The 23,671-nt window shown below is 40.4% G+C and overlaps 3 protein-coding genes across 3 annotated transcripts in view; 2 read left to right on the top strand and 1 right to left on the bottom strand.

Moving 5' to 3' along the window:
* aldh1l2 (aldehyde dehydrogenase 1 family, member L2) overlaps positions 1–11,046 on the top strand; it is a 30,801-nt gene extending 19,755 nt beyond the window's left edge. The window contains exons 13-23 of the mRNA XM_023299753.3: positions 977–1,127; positions 1,892–1,962; positions 2,507–2,612; positions 2,790–2,877; positions 3,132–3,225; positions 3,307–3,406; positions 4,254–4,352; positions 5,593–5,758; positions 6,531–6,636; positions 6,733–6,932; positions 8,354–11,046. Of these exons, the coding sequence (XP_023155521.1) occupies positions 977–1,127; positions 1,892–1,962; positions 2,507–2,612; positions 2,790–2,877; positions 3,132–3,225; positions 3,307–3,406; positions 4,254–4,352; positions 5,593–5,758; positions 6,531–6,636; positions 6,733–6,932; positions 8,354–8,409 (1,237 nt within the window). The 3' untranslated portion in view covers positions 8,410–11,046. The remainder of the gene's footprint in view (positions 1–976; positions 1,128–1,891; positions 1,963–2,506; positions 2,613–2,789; positions 2,878–3,131; positions 3,226–3,306; positions 3,407–4,253; positions 4,353–5,592; positions 5,759–6,530; positions 6,637–6,732; positions 6,933–8,353) is intronic.
* An 844-nt stretch (positions 11,047–11,890) lies between these two features.
* On the bottom strand, positions 11,891–16,495 carry nopchap1 (NOP protein chaperone 1). Its single transcript, XM_023299764.3, has 4 exons — positions 16,269–16,495; positions 15,054–15,128; positions 14,785–14,918; positions 11,891–13,094 (listed from the first exon to the last, which is right to left on the bottom strand). The coding sequence occupies exons 1-4, from the start codon at positions 16,327–16,329 to the stop codon at positions 12,921–12,923; spliced, it is 444 nt and encodes a 147-aa protein (XP_023155532.1). The 5' UTR covers positions 16,330–16,495; the 3' UTR covers positions 11,891–12,920.
* A 2,014-nt stretch (positions 16,496–18,509) lies between these two features.
* Positions 18,510–23,671, top strand: part of slc41a2b (solute carrier family 41 member 2b) — a 55,716-nt gene continuing 50,554 nt past the window's right edge. Inside the window, exons 1-3 of the mRNA XM_023299762.3 lie at positions 18,510–18,640; positions 20,122–20,786; positions 21,253–21,360. Coding sequence (XP_023155530.1) covers positions 20,244–20,786; positions 21,253–21,360 — 651 coding nt within the window. The 5' untranslated portion in view covers positions 18,510–18,640; positions 20,122–20,243. The remainder of the gene's footprint in view (positions 18,641–20,121; positions 20,787–21,252; positions 21,361–23,671) is intronic.

Below are 23,671 nucleotides of genomic sequence, written 5' to 3'. Positions count from 1 at the left end.
CAAAAACAGCACTTGAAGAAAAAAAAGACAGTTCAGAGCAAATAAAACTATATTGTCAGGAAAGGTTCTCTGATGAAAATTTGATGTAAGAAAATACCTATAGGAGGCTACTGATGATTGCAAAACCCAATTCCAAACCTTGAGGCTTCTCTAAGAAACTGTAGTCCACAAACAAAAGGGTGACATCATAGTGGTTATGTTTGTTTTTTATTTACAGTCTAGGGACTAAATTTGTCCACCAAAGGAACAACTACACTCTAAAATACCTTTATGGCTCAATCTGATCTAACTATTAAACCTACTTGTTGATATCTGCTTTGTGCAGAAAGCAGAAGTCACTGCAGCTTTTTTTACCCAGCTATACACTACTGTTCAAAAGTTTGGGGTCAGAAATGTCCTTATTTTTGAAAGAAAAGCAGTTTTTTTTCAATGAATTTAACATTAAATGAATGATAAATCCAGTCTAGACATTGTTAATGTGGTAAATGACTATTCTAGCTGGAAACAGCTGATTTTTAATGGAATATCTCCATAGAGGTACAGAGGAACATTTCCAGCAACCATCACTCCTGTGTTCTAATGCTACATTGTGTTAGCTAATGGTGTTGAAAGGCTCATTGATGATTATAAAATCCTTGGGCACATGAATAAAAGTGTGAATTTTCATGGAAAATATGAAGTTGTCTGGGTGACCCCAAACTTTTGAATGGTAGTGAACATGTCACTTGTCAAAAAATCATAGAAATTGAAGGAACGGCGTTGTGCAGTTGTCAGGTGTATTATTAGTCCACAGCTAAGTAGTGTCTTACATGGTCAAAACAAAGACAAGACCAAACATTTTAACCCTTTGGGGTCTTCTGTTCAGATTCAAAAAACATATCAAATTCAGTCCTCTGAGGTATGAGTATATTCACCACGACTGCAGAGACCTTTCAGGATTAAATCAGCATTACACTGTCTTCTCTCCTCCTTTCAGACTTGCAGACTTGATGGAGGAACACCAGGAGGAGCTGGCCACCATTGAGTCCATCGATTCAGGAGCTGTGTACACACTGGCCCTCAAGACACACGTAGGCATGTCCATCCAGACCTTCCGCTACTTTGCTGGCTGGTGCGACAAAATCCAGGTAGGCTAACGTTAAACATGTTCTTTCTTTTATTGGCACAGTTTATTAAATACCTGCAGCATCAGACAGCAGCAGGATCCATATGAGCGTCTCCACAGAGACTTGCACATTAGCACACAGACGAACAGTGCGATAACTTCATTAAATTCTTAGAGATATGAAATGATCCAGATCTTCATGGTTTACTAAATCCCCACAGCATCACACAGAGGTAGGATCCAGGAGTGTGTCTAAAGAGAGAAAGCTGCATGCATTTACACACGGAGCAACAGTAGTAACGTCGTTAATTAGATTTAATGATAAACTATCCCTCATGTGGAGACAGGTTCAGTCACGATCTAACAGCAGGTCAGACTGTGAAGGTTAGCTGTCGCAGAGTCACAGTTTAATGTTTTGGTCCATCGTGGTTGTACTCAGGTTGAATCCTGAACCCTCAGTTCCCGGGCTGTTAGTTATTTAGACACTTTGATCAGCTGTTATTAGTTTAGTTTTAGTCTGTTATTGCATTACTATGTTTTACACATCATTTGGTGTACTGACTAGTCTCATGTGAATGGCAAATATTGTGTGCATACTGCAGCTCTCTCCAGCATTGTGATGGGTATATCTAAATGCAGCCATGAGGAACATGAATGGAAAAGTGACCGATGTCTGAATGACTAGAATGCCATCACTTTAGCGGATTGATGAAGCCAGAAATGTTCCACAATCCACATCTGAAAGGGGCATAAAAAGTCAATTCTATTGTCTCTTGTTTTCTGCAGGGCAAGACAATCCCTATCAACCAAGCCAGACCCAACCGCAACCTGACCTTCACTAAGAAAGAACCTCTGGGGTAAACCACAGAGCTTACTAACTGCCTCGAAGATGTGACTTAACAAGTTGTCTGAGCTCTTTTAACTGATGCTTTCAACATCTGCATTAATGAGCAGTTTTAAACACATACACTACCGTTCAAAAGTTTGAGGTCACTTAGAAATGTCCTTATTTTTGAAAGAAAAGCATTTTTTTCGATGAAGATAACATTAAATGAATGATAAATCCAGTCCAGACATTGTTAATGTGGTAAAAGACTATTCTAGGTGGAAACAGCTGATTTTTAATGGAATATCTCCATAGGGGTACAGAGGAACATTTCCAGCAACCATCACTCCTGTGTTCTAATGCTACATTGTGTTAGCTAATGGTGTTGAAAGGCTCATTGATGATTAGAAAACCCTTGTACAGTTATGTTAGCACATGAATAAAAGTGTGAGTTTTCATGGAGAACATGAAATTTGCCTGGGTGACCCCAAACTTTTGAATGGTACTGTATCTATATGTGTAGCTGTTTCTATTTCCGTTAGGTGTGTTTTACTGAGTATGCTTTTCTGTGACAGTGTGTGTGCCATAGTCATCCCATGGAACTACCCTCTGATGATGCTGGCGTGGAAGAGTGCAGCCTGCCTGGCAGCTGGAAACACTCTGGTTCTTAAACCTGCACAGGTAACATTCTGTCACATAAAGTACCAAAACTTCTCTTTTAAGTGATGTTTCTCAACCTGAATACTGACCTGCTTTAGTGGAAAAATGTAGTTTTCACATAAACACAATATAAACACTGGAGGGTATCCAGTCTTTCAGAGGAGTTTTTGTTCTAATGATCATTTCTGACATTTACAGGTCACTCCACTGACAGCACTGAAGTTTGCTGAACTTTCGGTGAAAGCTGGTATCCCAAAAGGCGTCATCAACATTTTGCCAGGCTCTGGTAATGAACACATACAGAATCCACAGAATCTAAAACCTAAAGTCCCTTTTTTTCATTGCACTTTTTCAGATTTTTATGAGTTGTCCTTTTGTAAAGGAAAAGAAATACAAAGAACATCTGTCAATCCATCTGACTGGTTCCCAACCTCAAATGCTTCTTAACAAAAAGGTCTACCTACAGGCCCTTAATAAAGGTTACATGCCGGTAGACTGTCTGTTGCTCTGTGACTGCATGGCTTTCCTGATCTCCTACAGGCGGCATGGTGGGACAGCGTCTGTCTGACCATCCAGACATCCGTAAGCTGGGCTTCACCGGCTCCACACCTATTGGCAAACAGATCATGAAGAGGTAATACCTGAAAAACTCTGTGGTCACTGGTTCAGATCACTGCTGCATGATATTTGATGCTCTCTGTGGTTCCTCCTGCAGCTGTGCGGTCAGTAACCTGAAGAAGGTTTCTCTGGAGCTGGGGGGGAAATCGCCTCTCATCATCTTCAGTGACTGTGACATGGACAAGGCTGTTCGCATGGTGAGAGAGCACACTCCAATTACACTGGAGTAAAACAAGAGATTAGCTTTTAGATTTTTTTCCCACATTTTGATGTTGGTTTTACAAAAAATACACACAACAGCTATGGTACAATTAAATATCTGACGTGTGGGTAGTCAAAATACAGGCTTCTTTATTTAATGTGATTTCAACATAAATATTACTTACACGGTTAATTACACTGATACATGTACTTAGGACAATCCAGATGTTACCCAGATCAATTTATTGTTTTATAGAAGATCTCTGTATCTGCATTTAATGCATTCTGATAATACCTGACAGCAAAGAAGCAAAAGCTTTAAAAAAAAAAAAGCAGCCGGAACTATTATTTCTTTATGGCAATTTTGAAATGTACACTACCATTCAGAAGTTTGAGGTCACTTAGAAATGTCCTTATTTTTGGAAAAAAGCAGTTATTTTTTAATGAAGATAACATTAAATGTATCATAAATCTAGTTAATTGATGATTAGAAAACCCTTGTACAGTTATGTTAGCACATGAATAAAAGTGTGAGTTTTCATGGAAAACATGAAATTGTGTGGGTGACCCCAAACTTTAGAACGATAGTGTATGTTTTTACTGATTGCTGTGAGTTAGGTAGAAGATTGAAATGACAGTGCTTTGTAATATAAAATCACCTGAATAATATTTCAGTTTACAGTAGAACACAGTAAACATCTCCAAACTTCCCTTTAACTCACTTCATCATTAGGAACATTTATTGTGAGATACTCAACTCCAGAGTCTGGATTCTGTCACAAAGTGTTGCCAAAATACCCGTTAATTGTGCATGTGTGTATTTGTGTGTGTGCTGCTCCACAGGGCATGAGCTCTGTGTACTTCAACAAGGGGGAGAACTGCATCGCGGCTGGACGTCTGTTTGTGGAGGAGTCGATACACGATGAATATATCAGCCGAGTGGTGAGTGAACCAAAACAGCAACACTACCACTGTCTAGGTGTGATACAGTGCATGTGGCTCATTAAAGGAGAATTGCATTCAGTGAACTGGGTTCAGCCACAAACACTGGCTCCTACACTTTCCATAATGCAGCATATATCAAATAAAACCACATGACATGACCTTTCCAACAGTTCTAGGAGTTTGTCCGTGTCTATGAGAAAATCGATTGTCTTTTTTGTTTTTTACATCGGATTTAATCATAGTTACAACCTGCATACAGCAGTGTGTCCATGTCCATTTTACACTTTACTCTTCCTTGCATTACTCAGGAGCCCTTTCCTTTGTTTTTCTGTGCACCAAAGAGTAGTCTGTGTTTACAGTTTTTTCTGCATTGTCTCCAAAACAGAGCTGACATCACATCGCACTTTGTAGGAAAAATAAACATAAAATGAATACGGGGGTCCTCGACTTACATTGGAATTCCATTCCTACGGCGCGATGTAATTAAATTTTCGCTGTAAGTCAGAACTGACATACTGTGACGTATGTGGTGTATAACCAGTGAATGTAAACAAAGCCGTCTTCCTCGTAAAGTGCCGCGTGACGACGTATTCATCCGCTCCACTTGCCAATTAGTTCCCGTGCGAAGTTTGTTTTAGTGTTGCAAACGCCGTACGTCAGAATGATGGAACAAGACTTTCTTAATAAATTTATGGGTGATGGCGAAGTATCCACAAAATGCCGTAAGTCGAGGACCTGCTATATACTTTTCATTGAAATGATTTAAAAGATAAGTGAAGATTGGGGGTGAGGGTGGGGGCAAACATTTGAGGTAGGCTACTGTCTGTGAACACTTCAGTGAATGAAATAATAGCAGTTCTTACAGTTAGACACTGAGCACATGTCTTTTTAGGCTTCTAATTCATACAGTATCCCACCGTCATGGATCTTATATTGGCAGATTCCATAAAATCTCCCTGACTCAATTATGAGAAGACGTTTTATGGAGAGATACATGTAAAACATGACAATGTCAAAGTGCGATTTTTTTTCCTTGATATAATGGCTCAACTGCAAGTTGTAGCATATGAAATGATGGAAATCAGGATCACCTCACCTGTGATGAAAGAAACGAGATACAATATGTATGACTAGCGCTTACAATGAGCAATTCAGTTACCCTGAAAATAACCTCCGGCTCATAGGTGTACATCCCAAAATGATTCCAGTTTGTGTTTCTTCATCGTTCTCCTGTAAGGTGGAGGAGATCAAGAAGATGAAGATTGGAGACCCTCTGGATCGCTCCACAGACCACGGCCCACAGAACCACAAAGCCCATCTGGACAAGCTGCTGGAGTACTGTGAGATCGGACTGAAGGAGGGAGCCACGCTGGTGTATGGAGGCAAACAGGTGGACAGGCCAGGTAGGACACACACCTGACAACCAGCAGCATCTGCGGCTCATTCGCTGTACTGTATCTGTGTTTTCTTATTGATTTAATCACTGAATGAAACATTTTAACAATACTTTTTACTACTAGCTAGAGGTAGAGAGCTTGAGGTTCTATCTGAAGCTTTTTTCTTTAGTATTTCATTCAAAAACCTGTAAAATGATTCATTTTGTATTGATAAGAAACGGAAAACAGCTACTTCAAAAATCCTAAACTTAGCTCTGTTAGCACTATTATATGTACAGTAAGTCAGCAATGTAGCACAGGTTTGCAAATGACTATGTTTACAAATAAAACAAAATAATAACAGTCATATATGATCATAGTGACAGTTATTTCTAATACTGTTATTCATAGTTTTGTGTTTTAAACTCCAAAAGAAAAAAAGAATTATCTGCTCACCCATAGCACTAGCTTACTTTGCTTTGTGGATGACAATTCATTTTTTTAGATATGAAAATACCTCTCATGCTCTAGAACTACACACACACGTAGCTTATAACACTGTCAGAAATAAAAGTTAGCATTAAAGTTATATACATAAATTTTTCCAGTGTTATAAGCTGCATGCTAAGGACCTGTTATCAGACTAAACTGACAGATATCATATATACAGCATATAATATACTGACTGTCATTTCAGCATTTAACACAAAGGAGCTGCTTTGTCCTGTTTTTTCCACTGGAAATTTCTGTATTTAGCATGCATTATTAGGCAGTCATCATTGAAACATTTTTCTATCAGGCTTCTTCATGGAGCCCACTGTGTTCACTGACGTGGAGGACCACATGTTCATCGCCAAAGAGGAGTCTTTCGGCCCCGTCATGGTGGTGTCCAAATTCAAAAATGGGTAAGTCAGGGCCAAAGAGCATCTTGCTGTAATGCTGCCATGTGACTTGAGCTGTGTCCCACATCCTGCCTCTGTCCCTCTCCTCCACACTTGTAGTGATGTGGATGGCGTGCTACAGAGAGCCAACGACACCGAGTACGGCCTGGCCTCAGGCGTCTTCACCCGCGACATCAACAAGGCCATGTACGTGAGCGAGCGGCTGGAGGCTGGAACCGTGTTCGTGAACACCTACAACAAGACCGACGTGGCTTCACCTTTTGGAGGCTTCAAGCAGTCAGGCTTCGGCAAAGACCTCGGTGAGTGGAGACCTGCAGTTTTATTGGTGTTTGTATTAGGGCTGGGACTTTAACGCGTTAATTTCGATTAATTAATTACCGCAAAAATAGGTCAGTTCGCTAGTTGTGAGCACTACAACTTCACCTATGAAAACAGTTCTTTAGTGGCTCTTGAGGAGGTCATAAAGTCTTTATAAAGGCATTGGTTTCATATTTGGGTCCAGATATTTTCATAGATAGCTAATAACTCCATACCCCAAATTATATATGGGTTTTTGATATACTGGATTAATTTTAAAAACATCATGTATGACTGAATTATTACATTATGGCACTTGCCACTGTGTAGTGCAGAGCAGTTTTACAGAGTTGAAGGTGAACTGGTGTGCTTGAGCTGCAGAGAGCAGGGAGGGGTGAGTGGAGAGAGGCAGGGAGTTCATAGATGTGCACATTCTAGGAAGCAACATGTTAGAGTTACATGTAAGCCATTTTAAAGCAAAAAAAAAGGTTATTTTCATGGAAAGACGTAAATGTAACTTTGTTACATAGAGGTGACTTTTTAGGGGTTTTGACCAGAGAGGAACTGTTATTTTTTGTGGCGCAGAATGAGCTTCATAAAAGAGCTTTATTGAGCTTTAGGTCCACAACTGATGTTGAGCTGGAATCAGTCCAACAGGTGGCTGGGGTACAATGTTCAGGAAACTGAACTCTATTATGAACAATGCTGCTCACCCACAACACAATCTGGAGGTGTTTCAGCAGAACACCTTCAGCCACAGACTCATCCCCCCTCAGTGCAGGTCTGAGTCCTTCCTGCCAGCTGCAATCAGGCTTTTCAATTTGCAGTAATGCACAGTCATATTTTGACTTTTTATATACTGTGCATGTGTTTCAACTTTTAGAATTTTTTTCTAACTTCTATACTATATATACTGTCATAGCGATGACTATTAGTGTTGGTTAGTGGGTTGTCTGCGTTTTAACATACTCCTGTTAGAAGTAGTTTCCTGAAAAGGATCAATAAAGTATTATTCTATTCTGCTTCTAAAGGCAGTGACTTCATAGTTAGGTAAAGCTAATAGCACAATATTCCTGGCACCACAAATTATGTATTGTTTTTTCAAATACTGGGTGAATTCATGTCTTTGGGACCTCAAAAATCTGTCAAATCTGACAAGTTAAAGTTGCTATTTCATGCAACTAATTGTTGCAACATTAAGTCACAACAACTCACTTTATGTCTGTTTCTCTCAGATGTTAATGGACAACTATTGTAGGTCTTAGCCTCTGTATAATGTTCTGCTAATGTTCAGAATTACTGAAGAATTTGCCATTTCTTGTTTAAAATTAGCCAACACTTAGATTTTTTCTTGTTGTGCTGTTTTTGCCAGTATTCCTCAGTAACAGTCGAAGCATTTAATCTGGTTCTGTTTCATCTGCAGGAGAGGACGCCCTCATGGAATACCTCAAGACCAAAGCAGTGACTGTGGAGTACTGAGGCTCAGACTCTGCTAACAAACTCTGACCCACATCTGTATAGGAGAGGAACTTGTCAATCTGCGTGGGTCAGATATCCAGCTTCGTTCAGCGTTCTTCCGGACAGGGTGTGGCTGTATGAGAGACGGGAGAGCTTGGATGTTGGTTTGGCCACAGGTTGGACAACGTGCCTGTCTTTTCTTTGCTTTCTGTGTGAGAATTCACATCAATCTTGGACCACTGACATGTGGGTGTTTTTACCTACTGGATATATACTATACACACATCAGACCCCTAAGCTGGATGCTGCTTTGCCCTATGGGAGCTGAGCTGCTGCTGACTGTAGATTCAAGCTGTTCATTCATTGCCATCAACTGTCGTCATTGATTCTGTCCATTGTTCCCTTGTGATGCTGCCGTCACCATTCCTTTAATACCTCTTTGGGAGCTCTTTTAGTTCTTAGATAAACTGAGCTGAATGTGAATGTTTTTATGATGAAGGGTGTGTATGGATGCTGCAGGTCCTCATGGGCTCAGTGCGACCTGAGAACCAACCCAGGACCCACTGGAACCATGTTTTATCATACAGTCAGTTGGGTCTGGTTTGGTTCCTGTTGTGTTAAACATTATGGGTAATACCAGAACGGATTCTAGAAGACCCATCCGTGATGTAATCTGACTCACCGGATGTAGGCCGCAGGAATACACTATCGTTCAAAGGTTTGGGGCCACTTACAAATGTCCTTATTTCTGAAAGAAAATTAGTTTTTTCAATGAAGATAACATTAATGAATGATAAATCCAGTGTAGACATTGTTAATGTGGTAAATGACTATTCTAGCTGGAAACAGCTGATTTTTAATGGAATATCTCCATAGGGGTACAGAGGAACATTTCCAGCAACCATCACTCCTGTGTTCTAATGCTACATTGTGTTAGCTAATGGTGTTGAAAGGATAATTGATGATTAGAAAACCCTTGTGCTGTTATGTTAGCACATGAATAAAAGTGTGAATTTTCATGGAAAACATTGTAGAAATTGTTTGGGCGACCCTAAACTTTTGAACGGTAGTGTGATCCTGCTATTGGCTGCTAAATTCAGACCCTTTTGTCCTTCCTTTCACTCTCTGTGAGTTGCCATTTTCAAAACCTGGATGTATTTGAACTACTTTCCTGGCCAGGCACAGGGGAGAAACTACTTTGGTAGCTGTGAAATCAGGGCTGATCTGTTCATTCAGGTCTGTCATTTCTTAGTTCTCTGTGGGTCTAGGCCCCAGCTTTCAACTAGTAGACTAGCCTGATTCAGTTCTTGGTAGTACAACCTCTGACAGATACTTTTTGGGTTGAGCTTTGGACCATCAAGTGCTGAACTTTAGACTTAACTGTTGAACCATGATGGAAAAAAAGGATCAATTACATGTTGTATGAAATTACTCATCGAAAAGAGAGAAGAAATAATCATAGCTCAAGGTGCACTTCATAGATTTACAAGGAGCTTTGTCACAGTGTTTGTCAGCAGATCATTGTGAAATGCGGTTGAACATTTGGGAAAGAACTATTAAGTTGACCTTGAGTTAAAAAGCAACTTAACTGTGAGCTGAAGAGCAGAGTTTCACAGATTTTTAAACTGGTTGTAAATTTTTAAGTACATTTTAACATCACTGCAACAAGAACAGACAACAAAATGTTTTTTTCAGGAGGCTGTTAAGTTTTAAATTCTTTGGTCGAATTGCAAATTTCCAAGGTAAACATAAAAACAAACCATCATGGAAGAAGGGTAAATAATTCTTCTTCATGAAGTCTTAATGAGGACTGACTCTTGAACCATGTTTTCTGTCAGAGACTTGAAACTTGATACAGATAAAATGTGATCACTTTACATGATAGGATTTTATTGTTAGGATTATATTGATTTTGAATTATTCCTAAACATCCAGTGTTATAGATTTGGTTGCTCCATGGCATCACATCACATGCTATGTCATGAGGAAGTGAAGTTTCTTAGATGTCAGAGTGTCCATGAACACTCCAGCATGGAGTGTTTTAAAGCACTCACTGGTCTTAATGGCATTACTACCTAAAAAGGGAAAAGAAATTGAATTGTGATCCATAAACTGCCTCAGTCGTGTTTCAGAATTCTGGTAATGGATAGCGGGTTGTGAAAGATGAACAGTCTTATTTTTGGTGCCATTCAAAAAGGGCATGGACACACAAAAGCATCTATTGTTGTAAAATACAGTATTTAATTCTCACCATAGGGTGAGCCTTTTTATTCTATCTCCATCTCACTCTCTGGTTGTTTACATCATATTCTTGCAGCTGTGTGTTCAGACATCCTCACTGTAGACATTCTCTTCCCTCTGTCAACTTTCTTTGTAAATATTTTTTAACAAAAGAGGGAAAAATGACTATTTGATATATTTTTGACATGGTATTTGTCAGACAGAGGAAGACTATATGTTATAACACTATATTCATTAAAGATGCACCAGCTAAATGTTTTTATGCATCACTAATGTGACTAAGTAGTGAAAGTAGTTTTCTATTTGTCCCACATTGTCAGTGAAGGCAGCAAGGGCTACGAAGCAAGTGTTCTCTCTCACCCTTCATGGAAAAGACGAGAGCTGTCCCCTCAATAAACAGTGTGTCTTCAATCAGGAGTGTCGGTGTGCTGAAGAAGCTTTATTTTCATTTGGATGTGTGATGCTGATGTTGAAATGCTGATGATATTCTACATAGTAGAAGGACACAGGGGACACTGTTCTCTGCAGATCTGGTGCTATGTGATCAACCAAAGCCCCCTTCAGACAAGCAATGTCCTCTGTTCATCTGATCATCTGCATCTAAATGCATTTCTCAATGAGTATCCTGCTTATGGCGCTTGTCTGTAAAAGTTGCAATAGTTTTCACTGCATGCATCAGTAGGGTGAGAACATGCGGTAATTTATGTCAGAATCAATTGTAAATTTTATGTGTTTTTTCTTTCCAGGTGTTTCCACGACACCAAATACTTTTTAAACTAGAAAAGCACTCAGATAGGGGCTTTCGACCAAAGAGCACCAGGTGCTAGGTTGGTTCAAAGTTGAGAGCCAGTGCTTTTTTGGTTCAAATCTCGTGCCGTCCCAGAACGGGTTTGTGTTTCCACTCAAGAAGGAGCAAAGTTGGAGCTGCGTCATTGCGCCACCACAAAACGTGTGTACGTCACTGCGTACGTAGCCGTTCAACAGCGTTCGCGCCGTACGGAAACCCACACAACAACAATGGAAGACTTCGTTGGAGTGGTGTACATGGCTTTGCTAGTGTGTCTCGCCATCGCTGAACAGCAAAACCTTCTGTTAGAGGTCACCCATCGGCGTCGCCGTTCCAATGCCCGGCGATCACGTTTGAGAAGAAAGGTAATTATCAAAGACGTTTGGATACTTAACAGTAAACGTGCTAGCGTTAGCTTAGCTACTTAGCTTCCGGTCCTTATCATAAGTGGAAATGTACTTTTGTAGTATCAGGTCAAATTTGAGCATCTGCCCTCGATAAAATCTTTATTTACAGCATTCAGCAACAACAGGACTCCCAGCTACAGATCAGAAGATTGAAGAATAAAGGTGCTGTTCACCAGAAAACGGCCAGAACCTCTCTTCCTGAAACAATGATCCAGTTCCTGTGGCTAATCCACAGAGCAGACACTAGGTCTTAATGGGACTCATTTCAAACAAGGAAACTGTCGCTGGTCAGTGCTTGGTGATGTTCAATAAAATGTTACAATAGATAAGGACAAGAAGAAGAAGAGGAAGACCACAAACTCTGATTCCAATTAATGCAAGACTGAAAAAATAATTCCACTGACCGATGAATTTGTAGGCAGTAAAATACATTTCTGTTTAGTTCAGTACACTCAGGGTTGTGCTGTTTGTGCTGCATTTCTTGGTCTGGCAGGTAGTTACTGTTATCATCCGCTATACATATACAAATAGAAGTATATATATATAAGCAGTTCACCTTTAACTAAAATAACTCATCTGGATTTTGTGCCAATTTAAAGAAAATCCATTTTTAGGATTAAAGGTAGCCAACACCACAGCCTAAAATAATCACTAATGAATCTAGAAGTAGCAGGCTTTGATTTTCTTACCACAGACTTAATCACACTTATTTACTTCTTGTAGCTGTGCACAGCTATTTTGCAGTCTAAAATATTGTAGGAATGTGCACATGCTGATGAAAAGAGAAGACAAAAACGAGCTGATCCGCAGTGTTGCCCCTGAACACACCATGTACACTGAGAGGTCACGTGGAGGCCGGACTGGAGGACTGAATCACAGCATCTGTTGTGGCTCCAAAGGCACTTAATGTGTACAAAATAATATTCCGTGTTGTTCCCATAGGGATTAGTAAGATCTGCATGTCTCCACACAGGAGCTCTCTGTTCACCGTCTCTGTGTCCATGAAGAGGGTTGGAAACTTTACACCAGAGGCAGTTTAACCCCCAATGCCTCATGTTTAAAAGAAACTAAACCAAAGGTCAGTGCAGCTGATTTGTCTACTCCGTCTGCTGGTTCAGAACCTGGATGTTGGCTTTCTTCTTCTTGTTTCCAGGTAGTTTCAGGTTCTCCTCTGTGATCTCGCAATCGTCATCCTCAGAGTCCGATTCCTCCTCAGAGTCTGACGTCTCCTCGTCGCTGTCTGACCCGTCCAGCTCCACCAGCGCTACGTCCTGGAGACACGAGGAGAAAAACATCTCACGTCTCAGTCAAGTTATACAGCAATACAGCTCAAACAGCTGAAAGGAGCTGTGTGTTGTGCTATGGTTGTAGGCGCTTCAGATGTCTGTATCCTTATCCATCACAAGTGGTGGAAGATGTTTTTTCACAAGTAAAAGTAGTAACACCAGAGAGAAGAAATACTGAAAGAAGTTAAAACATGTTTTATATTTTAGAATCTTCTAAATAGCCACCCTTTGCTTTGATTCCTGCTTTGCACACTCTTGGCATTCTCTCCATGAGCTTCATGAGGTAGTTTTCCAATAGTCTTGAAGGAGTTCCCAGAGATGCTGAGCACTTGTTGGTCATTTTTCCTTCACTCTGTGGTCCATCTCATCCCAAACCATCTGGATTGGGACTGTGGAGGCCAGGTCATCTGATGCAGCACTCCATCACTCTCCTTCTTGGTCAAATAGTCCTTACACAGACTGGAGGTGTGTTTGGGTTCATTGTCCTGTTGAAAAATAAATGATGGTCCAACTAAAGGCAAACCAGATGGGATGTCATGTCGCTGCAGGATGCTGTGGTAGCCATGCTGGTTCAGTGTGTCTTCAGTTTGGAATAAATCATGTTAACTTGCCATTTCTGAGGCTGGTGACTCGGATGAACTTATCCTCAGCAGCAGAGGTGACTCTTGGTTTTCCTTTCCTCATGTGAGCCAGTTTGGTCGTAACGCTTGATGGTTTTTGTGACTGCGCTTGAGGATACGTGCAAAGTTTTTACAATTTTCCAGACTGACTGACCTGCAGTTCTTAAAGTAATGATGGACTGTCGTTTCTCTTTACTTAGCTGAATAGTTCTTGCCATAATATGGATTCTAACAGTTGTCAAATAGGGCTGTCAACTGTGGACCAACCTGATTTCTGCACAACACAACTGATGGTCCCAACCCCATTAAGAAGGCAAGAAATCCCACAAATGAACCTTGACAAGGCACATCTGTGAAGTGGAAACCATTTCAGGTTCTACCTCATGTAGCTCGTCCAGAGAATGCCAAGAATGTGCAAATCAGTAATCAAAGCAAAGGGTGGCTATTTAGAAGAATCTAAAATATAAAACATGTTTTGACTTATTTCACACTTTTTTGTTTACTACATAATTCCACATGTGTTCATTCATAGTATTGATTCCGTCAGTGAGAATCTACAACCAATATAGTCATGAAAATGAAGGAAAACCATTAAAAGAGAAGGTGTGTCTGAACTTTTGACTGGTAGTGTACATCAGAATTGCAGCAGAGTACAAGTTTAAAGTAGAACAAAATGAAAAGGCTCATTGAGAACCAAAATAAATACAGTACTTGTGCACAAATACTTGGCTACGTTCCACCACTGCTCATGAAGTAATACTATCAGGAAGGCATCTGGCTAGTCCCAAATTCATTCTGCAGCAGGAAGATGAGCCCAAAGATTCAGAGTTCTAAAGAAACATATTCAACCCCTTGAAGATCAACAGGGAACATGAGAAGAGATCCAGAAAAAAGTGGGGCAACTTCTGCAAGATTCCGAACAACTGACCTGCAAAGCAGCTTCAAAGGCAAAGCTGCTCACAGCAACGATCCTCGCTTTCTATTAATGTGTGAAGTTTTGCGGTTCACCAGAAGGAAGAAGTGCAGCTCATATTCAGCAGCAGACCGACACTCACCATCTCTATGACCTTCTCTGCTTCCTCCACACTCTCTATGTCGAAGTGTCCAGCGGGAGCCTCCTCCATCTGCTGCCTCAGCTTCTCGTTGGCCTCGGCCATCTGAGGCAGGAAGCTCTGCAGTCGATCCAGCACTGATGCACAGAGAAAAACACACACCCACACATCGTCACACTGCTGGCTCCACTGCTTTTTGTTCTTTGTCTTCTTGCAAATCAACTAAGTATAGAGACCAAACTAGTAACAGGATATGACGCAAGGAGCCTCACCGCTGCTTCTAGGGACTCTCTCTGTCTGCAGGGAGCCGCCAGTCTTTGGCTTGAGGAGGAGCTTCTCACTGAGACCTGTCAACATGATAAACAGTTCAGTAAATGTCGTAACAACTGCATCTATGAGAAAATCCTCTTTCAAGATTTCTCCAGACAAAAAATGAAACGAGTTGAGAAAAGGAGCACAAGAGTTTAAGATTCGTGGAAAGTCTAAAGAAATTCTCAAGAACTTTCGGAAACTTTACAATTCATTTAGGATCCCCCACTTACAAACAGAAAATAAGAACACTTTTCGTGACTTTGCTAATGCTATTTTTTTGCCTTTATAATTGTTTATAGCGGACAGAGAGACAGGAAACGCAGGGAGAAGAGTGGGGCAAAGACATGCAGTAAATGGTCATGGGTCGCATCTGAACTCCTGACCGCTGCATCGGGGACTATAGGTCCTATTCATGGGTCGCCCACTCAACCTGTTGAGCTACAGGGGTGTCTCATGTGACTATGCTGATGTTAAGAATCTTTTGAGGGATCGCCAGATGCTAACTTCGCACGCTTCCATCAGCAAACCTGCATGCACAGATGAATGTTCCAGTGATCAGGTAAAGTTCTCCCTGATGTTAATCTCATCTGGAATATCAGACAGGATTTTTGTAACTCTTTCTAATTTGCCTCAATAAAAGAATAATATGGTGAAAACTTTTGTATGATTAACATAAGAATTAAGTACACTAAACATACACAGAAGCATTTAATGGTTTGAACAACAGTTTGATCAAAGCTAACAAAAATATAAGTATAAATATCCTGATATAGTCTTTCCCACCAAAGCTTTAGGTTTTGTGAATAAAGATAAGTTATCATTTAGTTTGAAAATGAAGTTTAAAACATTAACAACTTCCTTTAGACACCATTAATTCAAATGTGACTATTCTCCACAGTTCCACTAATGCTGTGAACAGCTGATATTTTCACATCTGGAAAACATTAAAACTTTGTCTGGAGGACGTTTGATTTTTAACACACTCTCCTCATATTACAGAAGAACCAAATCCACCGACCATTCCTCTGTAGGGATGCTGTAATCAGTTTTCTGAAGAAGCCAAACAACTCCGAGTTAGCTAGCTGTTCGCTAACTTTTCATCGTCTTACAGCTAAATACCGGCTTTTTTCATTCAAACCCTTCTGGCATTTAAAAAGTAATAAAAATGTTCAAACCTCCTCCGCTGCCACATGACAGCAAAGCCTTGGAACTCGTTTTCTTGCGGTTTAATTCCATTTTAATGCAGACACGATTGTGTTTTCAACGACATGTGTGTCTGTGATAGACTAACATCCGGGTTAAAGGTCAGCACAGAAATGCTTCAGCGCCCTCTAGTGTTCCGGAGAAACTCACTACGTTAGACTGTTGGTTGGCTGTAAAACTTAATACATATGTCGACTAGGAACACTAAAAAAAACAAGCAGACTGTCGTTTAAAATCTGCAGTTAATACAATCAATCAGAAAACCCAACAGACTGTTCAGCAAACTACTCCGAGAGGGTTTACTTTGCGCTTGCGCAGTGCAATCAAAATATCTGTGTGGCACTTTTTGTTCTCAGTAGAAAGCAGATAGGTGTGGTAAGAGGTCTCACTCTGTCTGGTTTATCTTACTGCGAAACCCAGTTCAAAGATTCATTTTGTGAATTAATCCTCGGCTGCTGAAAACGAAATGCTTGTTTGTTTTCTGTTATATTTCCATCCTTACAACTGTATGCATTCTCCTAAGAATGTAAAAAAAACGCATTTGTGATTATTAAACATTTATTGCACATGCTGCATGTCTGGCTGTGATGCTGTTTCAGTCACAATCTACTGAACAGCACAGCGACAAGTAAATGGAAAAGCAATTGGAGTTGTCAGTTCACCTTTTGTGTTTGATTATTGAAGATTGTCATAGAACTGGATTTTCATCTGCATTCTGACCCCAGAGTCTATTAACATGAATGTAAATTCAGAAGACTGGAGGCTTAATGTAATTGAATGTTGCCCACTGTAGAACAACTTAACTCTTTGAAAATGAAATTACAAGTGTTCTTTTCATTTACACTACCGGTCAAAAGATTTAGAATGCACCAATTTTTCAGTTTTTTATTGAAATTCAAGTAGCTCAAGTCCAATGAATAGCTTGAAATAAGGATAAGGATAAGGATAAACTTTATTGATCCCACAGTGGGGAAAGTTCACCATTACAGCAGCTCCAAAGAAAAAGTATAAAGGCAGTGCAGGAATAGATAAGAAAAAGAAACACAGTGCAAAAATTGCAGAAAAAACATTATATACAGATGATTTTTTTTCTTATAAATATCATGTAGAAGATTATATACAACAGGATGAGGTATCAGTTATTGCACTGATGAGGTATCAGTTATTGTTAATATATTAATAATTAATAATTAATAGTTATTAAGCGGTGAACTGCCAGAGGTTATAAAAAGGTAAGTTTACCCCAAACTGAAAGATAATATACATTTCAGAATTATACAAAAAGGCCTTTTTCAGGAAACAAGATATGGGTTAACAAGTTGCAGCAATAAAATAATTGCTAAGACTTCTGAATAAGAAAAAGAGACTGTCTGGACCATGAAACACCACCAATGGACCACTGAAGACTGGAAGAAGGTATTGTGGAATGATGAAATAAAATTTGAAATCTTTGGTTCATCATGCAGGATTTTTGGATTCAGTGTGTGACATCAACTGTCAAACATGGAGGAGGAAGTGTGATGGTCTGAGGCTGTTTTGCTGGATCCAGGGTCAGTGACTTGTACAGAGTGAGAGGAACCCTGAACCTAAACAGCTACCACAGCATTCTGCAGCACCATGCAGTACCCTCTGCTATGTTCCTAGTTGGTCAGAGGTTCATCCTACAGCAAGATAATGACCCAAAACATACGTCCAAGCTCTGCCAGAACTACCTTAGGAAAAAAGAACAAGATGATAAGCTTGAAAACATGGAGTGGCAGCACAGTCTCCAGATTTAAACCCCATGGAGCTGGTTTGGATGAACTGGACAGAAGAGTGAAAGCAAAGCAACCTACAAGTGCCACACATTTATGGGAACTTCTGCAACAGAGTTTTGAAGAACTTTCTGAAGAATATTTGATTTCCATTGTGGAAAGAATGCCACGAGTGTGTTCAGCTGTTGTATCTGTCAAAGGTGGTACTTTGATGAGTCAAAAATTTAGAATACATTTTGGTTTCTAAATTCATTTCTTATAAAACTTAATTTGTTTATTCATTCTATGCTTTCATTTCAGTGTGCAATGAGACATTAACGCATAATTTAAAATTAAAAAAATGGAAAAATCGGGGTGTTTTCATTTTCGAGTGTAAATCATCATTTGAAGGCCACTGTGTATGAATCAGGAAAGGTCGTGTTGAAAATGTGGGTAACAACGGCTTTCGGATTTTCTAACGAAGTGGTTCATCCTCCCTTTATAGACGATCTGGACAGCCCTCCTAGCTGTGACGTGACTCTGTGGCTGCTGGCTGTCAGACAGGACTCACATCTCTCCTCCTGGATGGGGTTTTTTTCCGGACACGAAAGGTAACTTAAAAGAAAGGGAAAAATACATAACATTGACAACTTGAATAAGTAGTTTGCAGATTTTATATTTACTGTGTAACCCTGACCGCTGTTCTTGTATAATATTGAGCATTAGAGAGCCGAGGTACCTGCTACTGTTTGGTTCCTGCACAGCTAGCTAACAGCTCCCTGTTAGTTAGCTAACATAAACAAATACACAAAACCAGCCGGAGGTTTTTTTATCCAGCAAACGTATCGATACATTTGGCTTGTGCTGTAAGTAAGAAGACGTTAAACAGAATTTGTAGCATTAAACAGAAATGCTACAAACAGACAGTGATAGGTAATATGAAGGCCTGCTTGGAGTACAGATAGAAGCTGAACAAACTCTAGTCTCCAGTTTGTCCAGTTTTCTGACATACGTTGATATGAAACCGGTTTAAGCAGGGATTATTCTAGTCGTAATCGTAGCCAGTAATAGCACTAGCTGTTGATGTTTTCTGTCAGTTTATAGTGAAGGTTCCTTTCTAAAATGCTCTCTTCACTCTCTGGATGTGGTTTGTGTCAGCCCACAAAGGTGACTGAAGTCAGACAGAAGTGGGTTTGGTTCTTCACACTCAGGGTTTTTGTCTTAGTTTGGTTTACATCAAAGCAAAAACTCTTTCCGCTACATTCTTTTTCCTCCACGTGATGGTGTACCAGAGGTGTTTTCGCATCATTACCTACTTGGGACTTTGCCTATCCCAGAAACCTTTAGGGTTTTATCCCATAACTGCTCCATTTTAAAGTCTCAGATAGAAGTGAAATCCTTAGAAAAAAGTCTGACTCTTGGCTTTGATGAGGTTGTCACATGCTGGATCATATGCTGCTAATGCTTTGTTAGGTTTGGAACTTCACAAGCCCTGATCTCATAGCTTCTGCTTCTATTGTGTGACAAGAATTCCTTTAGAACTGTGAGAAATATGAACTGATAGAAACTGTTTCTTATTCATCAGTCTGATTCTCTTCCTCACCTCTCCACTCACTTTCTAGGTGTCTCATCTGTCTGTTCCACTCCTGCTCTTCTCTGTCCTCCTGTTCTTTTCTCCTCTTATCTGGCTGTATGGAGTTATGACTTCAGGTCTTTCATATATAACAGGAATGACAGATCTGGGACTATTTTCTTCATTAAAATGATTTCTTTGTTAATACCAGGGGCTGCTTTAACTCCAGACTCGTGGCCTAACAACACCGATGATGTGTACACTTTTGGTTCAAACTCGTACGAGTCATGTTAATGCAAATTGAGTGAATTCCCTCGGAGCCGATCTGTAATTCATTAGAAAACAGCTGCTCCATATTTAGCCTATTGAGCCGTAGCCTTCGAAGTTTCACTTTCTGTTCCTGTTTACAAAAAGTAATTCGGCCTTTGCAGCTTAGTGTGATTTTATCTTTAGCATTTCTGTGTTTTCCTGTTCTGCCAGCAGTTTTCTCTATTTTCTTTATTTGTGTCTTTTTCTTAGACACACGAGTCCCTGAGGCCAGTTTTTAACATGGACGGCACACCTGAGTGTTTGTAAACCACTGTGACGCCACCCTCACACAGGATGACAGGAGATGAGACACTGCAGCACCAGACCACATCATGAGCATCCAGAGTCTGGGAGGAGCTATAGGGGAGTCCCTTGGCTCTAGCCTGACGGTGCGTATGAGTGGAGCAGGTGGCGGGTGGAGTGCTCTCTCTCTGAAACCCGTTTCCTCTGGACGGATCACCTCGATGTTCCAGACCATGGTCCCAACCGGTTATACCAAGCTACAGGAGGAGCGGTTGGCCATGGTGGACCTCGGAGCTAAACCTGAGGCTGCCTCGCTCCAGAATGGCTACAGACAAGAAACATCTCATATAGAAGGCAGACGGGTCCTGGACCGGGCCTCTCGGTCTTCTGTGTCTTTATCTGACTGTGGAGATGGAGGCTACTCTGAGACAGAGCCCATGCTGGCTGAAAGGAGGCTCTCAGGAGAGGAGGCAGATGGGGAGGAGGAGGAAGATGAGGAGGAAGGACTGGGGTCTGATGGGCAGAATATGCCCAAGGAGTCACCACTCGCTATGGCTTTGCAGATTTTGGTGCCTTTCCTTCTAGCTGGATTTGGAACTGTGTCGGCTGGAATGGTCCTGGATATTGTGCAGGTAAGCCGAGCTACAACACAACTATTGTTCACCAGCCAGCAGAGTTGAGTGCTCAAGACAGGATGGAATTAAAGGCCGATTGTAGTTTATTACAGCTTGGCCTCTTTTTTAATGAGGTTCCCTGCTATCACGTGCTGTAAATATATAACATTTGTTGTGTATTGATTACAAATATTGGTCATCGGTCTTTCTTGGTTACCAAAAATTGGTCTCAGTATAAGTCCTGAAAAAACCTAACCCCATATTGGTCGATCTCTACAACACTGGCCCTCATACTGTCAGGATTCTTCATAACAGTGACTTACTAGACTTTGGACGGTACTGGATTTGGTTCAGAGGTGCCATATGCAAATGATAACTTTGCCTTATGTAAAACAGATTAGATGCCACACAAGGAGGAGTGATAATGGAGTAAGTAGGAGGTCAGACTTTCAAAGAAAGTGTTTCTTCTTTGTGGTATCTGCAGCACTGGGAGGCGTTTCAGTACATCACGGAGATCTTCATCCTGGTACCTGCACTGCTCGGCCTGAAGGGGAACCTGGAGATGACGCTGGCCTCAAGGCTGTCTACAGCGGTGAGACGCACACACACACACACACACACACACACACACACACACACACACACACACACACACACACACACACACACACACACACACACACACACACACACACCAGCTCTTTTCCCACTCTAACCCCCTACTGCAACAGTATCTTTGTGTGCTGTATGAAGAAATTAATTAAATGGAGTTTGATGTAGCAAAAAGTCAGCAAGCAAGACAAAAGAACTGTCAGATCATGGATTCTCATGATACGGTTTATGTTTCTGAATCGCCGTAGATCAGGGGTGTCAAGCTCATTTTAGTTCAGGGGCCACAATCAGCCCAATTTGATCTCCAGTGAGCCGGAACAGTAAAATCACAACATAATGACCTATAAATAACCACAACTCCTAATTTTTCCTTTGTTTTAGTGCAGAAAAAAGTACATTCTGAAAATGTTCACATTTAAAGAACCATCTTTTTACAAAACATTGTGAACAAACTGAAATTTGTTAAGAAAAATAAATTCAAATTTAACAACATTAAGCCTCAGTTTATCATTTACACATTACAACTTACAGATCACAGTGTCTGCAATGGAACAAAACATTTAATCACAGGTATCTGGAACTGAATGTTACAGTATTTTACTTTAAAAAAGACAAAAAAAACAAGACAAACTATAAATACACAAAAATGAGACACAAAATGAAAAAAGCAAGGAACAAATTGACAAAAAAATTAGACAAACGACACAAAACAATAATAAGAGACAAAAAAGTTCGTGACAAAAAATGGACACAAACGAGACAAAATATGGCAAAAACAAGAAACAAAACAACAAAAACGATACACAAAACAATGAATAAAGCAATACACAAAATGAGGCAAAAAACACAAGCTGGACAAAAAGGAACACAAAACGACAAAAACATGAGACAAATGATAAAAGTCAGACAGAAAAAGACAAAAAACTACAAAAACAAGACAAAATATTACAAAAATGAGACACAAAATGACAAAAGAGCAATCTAGTATTTCATTTATGATCAAAACAACTTGTCATAGTGTAGAAATTATTTAAAATTTAAAGTTTTACAAATTTACAAATTGCAGTTAATGTCTTCTCTGTAATTTTTCCACTTTTTTTTTCACAAAGTCATCCTGCGGGCCGGATTGGACCCTCTGGTGGGCCCGTTTTGGCCCGCAGGCTGCATGTTTGACACCCCTGCTGTAGATAGTGTGTTTAATTTTCTGACAACTTCTTGGAATTAGATGGCTGCAATCCACCGTCAAGCTGCATTAACTCAACTAGCTGCTGTTTTCCTGTTTGTTGTTTTACTCTCCAGCCTGGCTGACAGAAAGCTACTCTGTTTATTACTTTGTTGCAACATTAGAAAGGTTTCCTGGCAGCCCGGTGCAAAAAGTACACTCGATATGCGATGTCATGGTGTGTTGGTTTGTGTGGACTTGCATCATTTTTTTTTGTGGCCGTGCCTCATCTCTACAGACACACACTCATACTGTGGGTAGTTATTATTATTGGCCCTCTTTGTGAGAAACCGTGCCACCTGTCCAGTCTGTAATTATAGGTCTTCTACTCTGTCAGGTGAAATGGGGAAGAAAACAGAACAGGCTTCTATCCTCCGGTGGAACTGTGACCTTACTGGTTACTGCAGCTGTCTCTACACCCGCTGCCCCTGTCTTAGTTCCAATCGCTTTGGAAAGTTTGGAGAAAGAGTTATTCGGGGCATCTTGAATGGGTGTTGTTGTAAGAGCTTTGTGAATTAGGAATTAGCCAAGGAATCTGCTGGTGTAGCATGATTTCCTACAGAGGGAGGTGGGAAAAGGCTGCTGCAACCAGGATGGCATAATAGTCAGATGGCAAATTTATTACTCCACTTCAGCCTCTCAGAGCAAAAACTGTAAAAAGTGTGGAGCAGTGAAGCTGCAACTGCTTAGCCTGTTAGTGAACTACAAGTACATACATTAGCAGCATAAAAAGTGTCATACTCTCCAGAAACTCTGCTGTTACAGTCCTGTACACAAGTCCTCACAAGAAGTTCATAAACACAGATTTTCTCAGTGGATCCACATCTCTGTGTTTGTCTCCACTCCTCAAACTGTGCTCAGCAGAAGAAGTGACAGAGCAGAATTCTTTCTTTGTTTGGATTCCTGCTGGCCTCCAGCTTCCCACATACAAGCTCCACATTCACAGCACTGTGTAAACATGGACAGAGGAGCTCAGCGTGAGCAGATTCTCCTCAGTGGTGTGCTGAAAAACTGTTTGTCTTCATGTTACCGTTGTTCTCGTCAGCTATGAAATAGACGGTGATTCACT

The sequence above is a fragment of the Amphiprion ocellaris genome, chromosome 21 (assembly GCF_022539595.1).
Source record: "Amphiprion ocellaris isolate individual 3 ecotype Okinawa chromosome 21, ASM2253959v1, whole genome shotgun sequence".
NCBI classification, from domain to species: domain Eukaryota; kingdom Metazoa; phylum Chordata; class Actinopteri; family Pomacentridae; genus Amphiprion; species Amphiprion ocellaris.
The sequence above is the reverse complement of the archived record's forward strand: the minus strand, read 5'-3'. Positions and strand labels throughout refer to the sequence as shown.

Excerpts from the sequence above, each read along its gene's own strand:
- nopchap1 (XM_023299764.3), bottom strand. The coding sequence starts at position 16,329 with ATGGAATTAAACCGCAAGAAAACGAGTTCCAAGGCTTTGCTGTCATGT. Across the intron at positions 15,129-16,268 it reads GTCATGTGGCAGCGGAGGAG|GTCTCAGTGAGAAGCTCCTC; the intron begins GTTTGAACATTT and ends TCATGTTGACAG. Across the intron at positions 13,095-14,784 it reads CAGAGAAGGTCATAGAGATG|GACGTAGCGCTGGTGGAGCT; the intron begins GTGAGTGTCGGT and ends TCGTGTCTCCAG.